The sequence below is a fragment of the Corythoichthys intestinalis genome, chromosome 10, assembly GCF_030265065.1.
Source record: "Corythoichthys intestinalis isolate RoL2023-P3 chromosome 10, ASM3026506v1, whole genome shotgun sequence".
NCBI classification, from domain to species: domain Eukaryota; kingdom Metazoa; phylum Chordata; class Actinopteri; order Syngnathiformes; family Syngnathidae; genus Corythoichthys; species Corythoichthys intestinalis.
The window spans coordinates 26,747,404-26,757,948 of NC_080404.1; the positions used below are offsets into that span (position 1 = coordinate 26,747,404).

General features: G+C 39.8%; 1 protein-coding gene across 1 annotated transcript; it reads left to right on the forward strand.

The window, feature by feature from the left end:
• The first annotated feature begins 483 nt into the window (after positions 1-483).
• Positions 484-9,788, forward strand: prokr1b (prokineticin receptor 1b). Its single transcript, XM_057849053.1, has 2 exons — positions 484-932; positions 8,911-9,788. Exons 1-2 carry the CDS (start codon positions 484-486, stop codon positions 9,614-9,616), a joined length of 1,155 nt encoding a protein of 384 aa, XP_057705036.1. The 3' UTR covers positions 9,617-9,788.
• The last annotated feature ends 757 nt before the right edge of the window (positions 9,789-10,545 follow it).

Here is a 10,545-nt window from a genome sequence, read left to right on the forward strand (position 1 = left end):
TATTGGGTGCCTACTATTCCTCCAGCTCATTTCATTTTCTAGGCATTGAAACAATAGCAACCGGACTTTTCTGCTCGTCTTTAAAGAAGTTCCTCTCATCCAAGTGGGCTTTGTCAGTTCATTCATGTGATACTGCCTTGCGATAAAGAGACAAGGTCACATTAAACTGCATAATTTTTCGCCATAGTGACCTCAGCTCCAGTTTCCAGACATATTCGTAGGGGCGGCACCACCTGCCATCCTCGATAACGTGCTGAAGGACTCGGACAGTGTAATTTGTATGGTGATGATGTGAATCCTCACCTGGTGTTGAATAATGTGTCCGACGTTTTCTTCTAGGTGAAGGTGACTCTTCAACGATGCGTCACCTACTCCAAAATGTGGCCCTCGTGTGAAGTGACCAAAGGAGTCGTTGCCATGTTTCACCTCAGCGAGTCATTATTCGTCTCCTAATTTTGTAAATGGAAGCTTTTCCCAAACACAATGCCTGAGTCAAACATCAGCCACCTGTTGACGGCATCTTCTGCTGACAAGTTGGATCATTACATGGACAACAACTACGACTTGGACTATGGCATTCCACCCGATGAGATCCCAGACACCACACAGGGTCTGGTTTTCTTCATCGCCACCATAATCATCGCCGTGGTCCTCGTCTGCATCATGCTGGTATGCGGATTGGGAAACTTTATTTTTATCGCCACATTGATGCGCTACAAGAAGCTGCGCAACCTCACCAACCTGCTAATCGCCAATTTGGCCATCTCAGACTTCTTGGTGGCGGTCGTGTGCTGTCCCTTCCTGGTCGATTACTATGTGGTCAAGCAGTTGTCGTGGGATCACGGGTTGGTGCTGTGCGCGTCTGTCAACTATCTTCGCACCGTATCCCTTTATGTGTCCACAAACGCCCTGCTCGCTATTGCAGTGGACAGGTAACGACTTTGAGAAATGTTGCATGAAATGGTCCGTTTTTGTTGTAGCACTGACCAGGCATGTGCCGGTATAATATTCTGACCGTATGATAACCTTAAGCCAAAATATCACGGTTTCACTGTATCGTGGTATTGCAATTACAGCTCTAAAATGTGCTACTTTGAGATATCTGTGTTTTAAAAAAAACCAAAAACGTTTTTTCCATTGAACAGGATATCTATTTTTCCAAAACATATTAGCAAATGGGAACATAAGTATAATCTTAAGTTAAAACAAAAAATAAATATATTCTAACTACCTGTGATTGGCTGGCAACCAGTTCAGGGTGTACCCTGCCTACTGCCCATAGTTAGCTGGGATAGTCTCCAGCACCTCCGCGACCCTTGTGAGGAAAATAGCGGCATGGAAAATGAATGAATGAATGAATATTTTAACTAAAATTTAAAATAAATGCAGTCCTTTAGGTGAGCCTAAACCAGGGGTGGGCAAACCAGTCCTCGAGGGCCGCAGTGGGTCCTGGTCTTTGTTCCAACTGATTCAGCACAGACAGTTTTAATGAGTGAAGTTTTTGTGAAAACTGACTGCCATCAAGTGATTGCACTTGTAAGACACAGACTGGTGAACGGCTGTCCTCATGATGGGTATGAACAAAACCAGGCACCCACTGCGGCCCTTTGTGAAATACTTTGCCCACCCCTGGCCTAAACACACACCCACAACTCAACATTATTATGATCAGAACAAAAATAATTGAATTATTTTCCATAAAAAGCATGCGTGTATGACTTGTATCATGTTTACATTATACACTCACTCTCTTTCTCAACACAGACAGTTGCCAGAGAGAAAAGAAACAAGTTTTACTACCACTAGACACACTAAACATGCTGGAGTTAACTCTCGTAGCTGGTGGGAAACATTCATGACAGTGTTTACTAACCTTTCATTTTGTATAAATGTGAAATCATATTGGAGGTATTGCCTCCTTGGCAGCCACCCTCCACAAACATGTTTTACATATTGGTTAACCTTCCTCCTCTAAGCCCCGGCCGTCTGTAACTTTTCTGTAGCCGAAGTATTCCCATACCAGCGGTTTAATTTTCTACGATGGGGGAAAAGGTTCACGAGTTTGACCTCCTCCAGCCATCGTTTAGCACAGCGGACTAACTGACACTGAGCAACAACCGGTGCTGGAGGGTTGAGCCTTACAACTGCAAGCGAGGGATTTCTCCATGCATTTTTGGGACATAAAAATAGCTACCGTAGTTTCCCGAATATAAGGCGCACCCATATATAATGCGCACCCCAAATTTAGTTGTAAAATCTAGGGGAAATTATTGTACGCGTTTATAACGCGTACCCTAATTTTAGCACCAATAAATAGAAGAATACAAGAAAACAGAGCTTGTGTACAGATACAGAAATGTCATTTTACTGTCTGGTGAAACACAGCACAAGCATAGCACATTGGTAGTTCAAAACATTACCATAAACTGACAATATTTACAGTAATAATATGATTTGACAACTTCTCCAACTTACCAGAATCTAGGAGAAAACAAAACAGATGTGACTTTTCTTTTAAAGGCTGCTGTATAACTTGCCCATTTCATCATGATGAATAAATGTTTCTTCCGTGGATTAATACGGTAAAATGAAAGTGAGAACGTAAGTCGGAAATCCGAGAGAGCTCATCACTGTTGACACGACAGTAACAATAGGAAGTATTGTTATTTGGGTTTGAGTTTCCCAAGGGACAGATATAGTTGACGGACACAGGAAGGAATGTGTTGTTACGTTTGTTATGGTCTGAGTTGCAGAGCTGCAATAAACGTTGACTCAAATGAGTTCCAGAAACTAAATTCTGTGCTTTATGAAGAGTGAAAAAAAGCAGAATTTAACACAGACGAAATAATTCGGCCGATCAGAGCTAAGTATTACCAAAACACAATAATAATAATAATAATACATTTTATTTCTAGAGCGCTTTTCAAAACACACAAAGACACTTCACAAGAGACATGGAATCACAGTACGATAAAGAGGTATTAAAAGGATAAAAAATTAAAAGCACAATAAAAAGAAGTAAAAATATAACAGAGCTAGGGGTTATGGTGGGTAAGAAGGAGTGAACAGGTGTGTTTTCAGTCTAGATTTTTCAAAAGTGATTGGGTAGATATGCTGCGAAGATCAGGGGGTAGGGAGTTCCAGAGCTGGGGGCGCAATGACTAAAAGCTCTGGAACCAAAGGTGGAAAGGCGGACACGGGGGAGGGAGAGGGGAAGAATAGTGGTAGAGCGAAGTGAACGGGTTGGATTGTTTAGACGGAGGAGATCGCAAAGGTAGGGAGGGGCCAGGGTATGGAGTATTTTGAAGGTGATGATGAGGATCTTGTAGTTGATTCTTTGTTTGACGGTAAGCCAGTGAAGTTGACAGAGGATGGGGGTGATGTGGTGTGTTGCGGGGGTTCGAGTGATGAGGCGTGCTGCTGAGTTCTGGAGGAGCTGCATTTTCTGGAGGGACTTGTTAGGGAGACCGAGTGAGTGCAGTGCAGTGAGTTGCAAAAATCGAGCCAGGAGGTTATTAGATTACAGACCAGGGTGGAAGCGGTATGGCGGGTGAGAGAAGGGAGGAGGCGAGAAATGTTGCGAAAGTGGAAATAGGCTGATCTGGTGATGCTGTTTATATGTGACCGGAAGGAAAGCGTGCTGCTGAGGATGACACCCAGACTCTTAACCTGAGACGAAGGAGAGATCGGTAAATTGTTGATGGTAATAGAGAATTTATGGACATTAGAGAGTGTTGCGGTGGTTCCAACTAAGAGGACTTCCGTTTTGGAGCTGTTAAGTAGGAGGAAGTTGGAGGAGAACCAGGAGTTAATGTCATCTAAGCAGAGGGTGAGGGAGGAAGGTGGGAGGGAGGCGGTTGGTTTTGAGGATATGTAGAGCTGGGTGTCATCCGCGTAACAGTGAAAGTGAATGTTCTGTTTACGGAAGATGGAACCGAGGGGGAGAATGTAGATGATGAAGAGGAGCGGCCCCAGGACAGAGCCCTGGGGCACGCCAGCGGAGACAGGGAGGGAACTGGATTTATGGGGGCCAAGTTTGACGAATGTTTGAGGAAAATGGTGACATCACGTACCGTGATGGTCAGCAACGGATCGCCCCATACGTTTCTTCATCACAACGTGGCCGTGTCAATAAAAAAAATCGGTATATATATATATACGTATATATATATATATATATATATATATATATATATATATATATATATATATATATATATATATATATATATATATATATATATATATATATATATATATATATATATATATATACAGTGCCTTGCAAAAGTATTCGGCCCCCTTGAACCTTGCAACCTTTCGCCACATTTCAGGCTTCAGACATAAAGATATCAAATTTAAATTTTTTGTCAAGAATCAACAACAACTGGGACACAATCGTGAAGTGGAACAAAATTTATTGGATAATTTAAACTTTTTTAACAAATAAAAAACTGAAAAGTGGGGCGTGCAATATTATTCGGCCCCCTTGCATTAATACTTTGTAGCGCCACCTTTTGCTCCAATTACAGCTGCAAGTCGCTTGGGGTATGTTTCTATCAGTTTTGCACATCGAGAGACTGACATTCTTGCCCATTCTTCCTTGCAAAACAGCTCGAGCTCAGTGAGGTTGGATGGAGAGTGTTTGTGAACAGCAGTCTTCAGCTCTTTCCACAGATTCTCGATTGGATTCAGGTCTGGACTTTGACTTGGCCATTCTAACACCTGGATACGTTTATTTTTTAACCATTCCATTGTAGATTTGGCTTTATGTTTTGGATCATTGTCCTGTTGGAAGATACATATCCGTCCCAGTCTCAGGTCTTGTGCAGATACCAACAGGTTTTCTTCCAGAATGTTCCTGTATTTGGCTGCATTCATCTTCCCGTCAATTTTAACCATCTTCCCTGTCCCTGCTGAAGAAAAGCAGGCCCAAACCATGATGCTGCCACCACCATGTTTGACAGTGGGGATGGTGTGTTCAGGGTGATGAGCTGTGTTGCTTTTACGCCAAGCATATCGTTTTGCATTGTGGCCAAAAAGTTCAATTTTGGTTTCATCTGACCAGAGCACCTTCTTCCACATGTTTGGTGTGTCTCCCAGGTGGCTTGTGGCAAACTTTAAACGAGACTTTTTATGGATATCTTTGAGAAATGGCTTTCTTCTTGCCACTCTTCCATAAAGGCCAGATTTGTGCAGTGTACGACTGATTGTTGTCCTATGGACAGACTCTCCCACCTCAGCTGTAGATCTCTGCAGTTCATCCAGAGTGATCATGGGCCTCTTGGCTGCATCTCTGATCAGTTTTCTCCTTGTTTGAGAAGAAAGTTTGGAAGGACGGCCGGGTCTTGGTAGATTTGCAGTGGTCTGATGCTCCTTCCATTTCAATATGATGGCTTGCACAGTGCTCCTTTAAAGCTTGGGAAATCTTTTTGTATCCAAATCCGGCTTTAAACTTCTCCACAACAGTATCTCGGACCTGCCTGTTGTGTTTCTTGGTTTTCATAATGCTCTCTGCACTTTAAACAGAACCCTGAGACTATCCCAGAGCAGGTGCATTTATACGGAGACTTGATTACACACAAGTGGATTCTATTTATCATCATCGGTCATTTAGGACAACATTGGATCATTCAGAGATCCTCACTGAACTTCTGGAGTGAGTTTGCTGCACTGAAAGTAAAGGGGCCGAATAATATTGCACGCCCCACTTTTCAGTTTTTTATTTGTTAAAAAAGTTTAAATTATCCAATAAATGTTGTTCCACTTCACGATTGTGTCCCACTTTTTGTTGATTCTTGACAAAAAAATTAAATTTCATATCTTTATGTTTGAAGCCTGAAATGTGGCGAAAGGTTGCAAGATTCAAGGGGGCCGAATACTTTTGCAAGGCACTGTATATATGTATGTGTGTGTGTGTGTGTGTGTGTGTGTGTGTGTGTGTGTGTGTGTGTGTGTGTGTGTGTGTGTGTGTGTGTGTATATACTGGACTGTCTCAGAAAATTAGAATACACAATATTCTAATTTTTTGAGACAGTCCTGTGTATATATACAGGACTGTCTCAGGAAATTAGAATACACAATATTCTAATTTCCTGACTGTCTCAGTAGACTGTCTCAGGAAATTAGAATATTGTGTATTCTAATTTCCTGAGACAGTCCTGTATATATACACAGGACTGTCTCAAAAAATTAGAATATTGTGTATTCTAATTTTCTGAGACAGTCCAGTATATATATATATTTTATATATATGTATATATACAGTATATATATGTATATATACAGTATATAATATATATATATTTGTGTTTCCATCCATGTACCCGTTTATAATGCGCACCATGATTTTACAAGTTGATTTTGGGGAAAAAAAGTGTGCGTTATATTCGGGAAATTACGGTAATACTTTAGGGGCGGTATGACGAAAAAATTTTTACGTTTTTGAAACCTTGATGTTTTCATCCCATGGTATACCTTGAAACTGGTAATGGCACATGTTTAGTACTGACCTGCAATATCTGTTTGAATATTTTTTGTTGTTAGACATAAAAAACAGTTATTTGTGTTTTTAAATGTTGTGTCTGTATGTGAATTCTCTAAATTGTCAAAATAATTCTCTGTTTCTTCTCTGTCTTTTTTTTTTTTTTTACTGATGCTAGAAATTGTGTTGTAACTAAACGAACAAAATGTGAGAGCTTAAACCACTTGGGTCAAAATTTGAAAAACGTGTTTTTTTCTGGCACTCTTATTGGACTTTTGACAAGCTTGACAAGATATTTGAACCCTGATTACAATTGTCAAAGTAAGAGTTGTCACTTACATACTTGCAATCACATTTATCGTCTTTATATTTGAGGAAATTTATGACCATAAAATGTGAGAAAGGATATGTTCAATGACTCCCGTTGTGCTTGTCCACAATCTTGCATTTCTAGCTGCGTTGTGTCGGTATTCTGCCCTGTTCTTTCCTTTTCCCCTTTCTCCTTGTTTAAGAAGGGTTTATACTGAAGACTAAACGTAATTAAAAAACACTCAATCTACACGTTATATCGTTATTTTGACAGACACGGTGGGAATTGTCTTTTAATGATGCCCACAGTATGTTGTTTCTACATTAAAAGATAATGAGCAGAACATACAGAAATCAGTCTTACTGATTTGCAAAGGAAGCTGATGGATGATTCGTTAAAAACACATTACCGTAAATGTGTCATGTAAATGAGGGAATTCTGTAAAATTTAGTTGACGCAACTGCAGAATAATCAATAGTATTTGTTTTTTTTCTCCACTGTTACTTTTTTATTAACTGACATGAAACTACTTAAAACAATCCAAGAAAAGCATGTTTTCTTTACCAGGTTAAAAGCAGTTCAGATTTTATTTTAAGAAATGTATCATGAACTTTTGTATTGCGACAGCAGAACCACATGTGTGGTTCACTGCATAGAAGATTATGTTGATGCAATTTCAACCAAACTGCCGTAAAGAAATACATATTTTGAGGATGAGGTGGTATCCAGTTGCGTTGATTCAATAGGCTGACTGTGGAGAGCAAAAGTGAATGTTTGTGCCATTTACAGTAGGTTTTGCTATGTTCAGTCTTGCCTCTTGAAACTATAAAACAAGCTACTTCATTTACAAATGCGTTTATAGAATAAATAAATACATTACTTACCGTATTTTTCGGACAAAAAAACGTTACTTTTTTCACACAGTTTCTACCCTGCGCCTTTTATAAGGAAGTGGCTTATTCATCGATTTTATTTATTTATTTATTGACAAATGAGCATCAAATTTTCTTGTTAAAAATAAAATTATTGAATAATCATTTTAAAAGAATGGCTTTCCAAATTTTGCCATCACATAGCTCTCAGCCGCTACACTAGCACCAATAAAGCTTGCCAGAAGCTCGTCAGACTTACCCAAAAACCCTGAATTTTATAGATGAATATGGCTCCATCTGATACTATTTGCAGCGACAAAATAACAATTTTAAATGAATGGCCACCCATTATTTGCTACGACAAGAGACCACAATGCTAGCGTTGATTAGCTGTTTTCAACTGGCATTCAGAGGACTTTATTGCCACAGTATGCTACAACATAGCTGCTATATAAGGGCTAGCGCTAGATGTTAACAGGTTTTAGGAGGATTTCATACTCTTCAAATTTAAAATAGGCAAATTAAAATGGATGATGTATCTTTTTTTTTTTTTTTTTAAGTTTGTTTTTAAGCATTCAGACAACATGAGTTGGTGATGTTGATGCATGTTTATCTGGTTCATCAATATATTTTTGATCAATAAAATATTTTTGTATAACAGCTATGTAAATATCCAATGTTAAGATATGGTCACCTGTGGTTTATAGTCAAGTACGGTATATACAGTGGGGAGAACAAGTATTTGATACACTGCCAATGGGATAACCCATTGGCAGTGTATCAAATACATTTTCTCCCCACTGTATGTGGATTCATTGCTAAAATTATGTGAAATTTGGCTCTTGCGGCTTATAATCAGGTGCGCTTTATAGTTCAGAAATTACGATAATAAAAATTCATATTTCTAAACATCGTAAAAAGTGTTAGTACTTCTCTGTTAAACCCACAGTGATCAAGGACAACTATACTGTCCTTATTTTGCAACATAAAGGAGGCTGTGTTGTGCTCCACGTCTGTTTTGCTGCATTTGGCAGAGAATGAAGACTTGTGAGGTTAACTACAAAAAAGTGTCTGAAAGCTTATTCTCGGTCGCAAGGCATCAGAGTTATAACGAGACATAACACAGCTAAAACACTCTTTTAGATTGGCTAGGATCAAATCATTGAGTTGTTCTGAAGAGGCTTGCTGTGAAACATTTTTCACATGCAAACACCGTCTCAACTTAATATTGTCTATGCTCTCAGGTACATGGCCATCGTTCATCCACTGAGGCCTCGAATGAAGTATGAAACAGCCTACTGCCTGATCACTGGAGTATGGATCATTCCCATTCTCATCTCAATCCCCGCAGCTTACTTTGCCTCAGAGACCATGTACCCTCACGGAGGCACTAATCCGACCACTCACAAAGTCTTCTGTGCTCAGATCTGGCCCGTGGACCAACAAGCTTACTACCGCTCCTACTTTTTGTTCATCTTCGCTGTGGAATTTGTCGGGCCGGTGATCGTCATGGCGATGTGTTATACCCAAATTTCTCGGGAACTTTGGTTCAAGAAGGTGCCCGGTTTTCAGACGGAGCAGATAAGGAAGCGGCTTCGATGTCGCCGCAAAACCGTGATGGTCCTCATTGGGATCTTACTGGCTTACATCCTGTGCTGGGGTCCGTACTATGGCTTCACCATCCTGCGGGACTTCCACCCGACACTAATCTCTCGCCAGAAGAATTCTCTTGTGATCTTTTACATCATTGAATGCCTCGCGATGAGCAACAGCATGATCAATACCTTCTGCTTTGTCAGTGTCAAGAACAACACTGTAAATTATCTGAAAAAAATTGTGCTGGTAAGATGGAGGTCAACATACGCTCCCAGTAGGACTGTGGATGAACAGGATTTAAGGACTTCATCCTTGCCTGTCACGGAGGAGATTGAATGCATTCATTTGAGGTAAACAAGCTCATTAAGATTTGGAGAACGAGTCTCCATCAGTGAAGACACTAAATGACAATTCATACTTTTTTACTGCACTTCAAAAGCACAAGAGAGGAGATATGCTCCATGCTGTACGTTCCAAAAACAACGAGTACAGTTTGTTGTGGAGCCCTCTGTTTCTTCCTTTTGAAAAAAACAACCTGTTGAAGCCAAGTACTGGCGCTTTATCAGTATTTATTCAAGAAATGTTTGGGGGGCGGGGGTCCGATGCATTTTCAGTGGTTATCAATTATTCAGTTTTGGAGGTTGGGCATTGTACCCATGCCCTGTGAATAGTAGGAGCTGTAATCTATACAGAAAAGCAGCCTCGAAAAGCTCTATAAATATGAACAACAAAAAGCTCTTAAAAATTGATTTTTAAGAACGTATATAAGATGAGATGGGTTTCCTGCTTTTCATATATACAATACAAAACACTGAATACGTATATAAAAACACCGTATGTAATATATCACTGTATATATAACTGCGTATTAAATACTAGTTTTGCAGTATTAGTATTGGTATCAGTACAATCCGTATTTGTTAGTATCTTATGAGAGCGAGAGAGAGAGAGAGGAAAGATTACAACTTAGCTCCTTGTCGAGCTAGGACTTAGGTACAACGTCTTGGCGAGGACAGTACAATGATGTATAATACATGTTTTTGGATGGTTATTTTGAGATTTAGGGGGTATTTAGTGGTACTTACAGGATTGATTCCAATTTATGTGGAAATTCGGGTTACAACGCCAGTGTAGGAAGGGAACTCGTTCATGTTCCGGGCACTACCCGTACCTAACCTTCAAGTGAGTATGTAGTAAATAAGTATTAAAAGAAAATATAATTAGATATCTTTTTTTTTTTTCTCGAAAAACATATCGCAACAGTGTCGGCATCGGCCAATAAC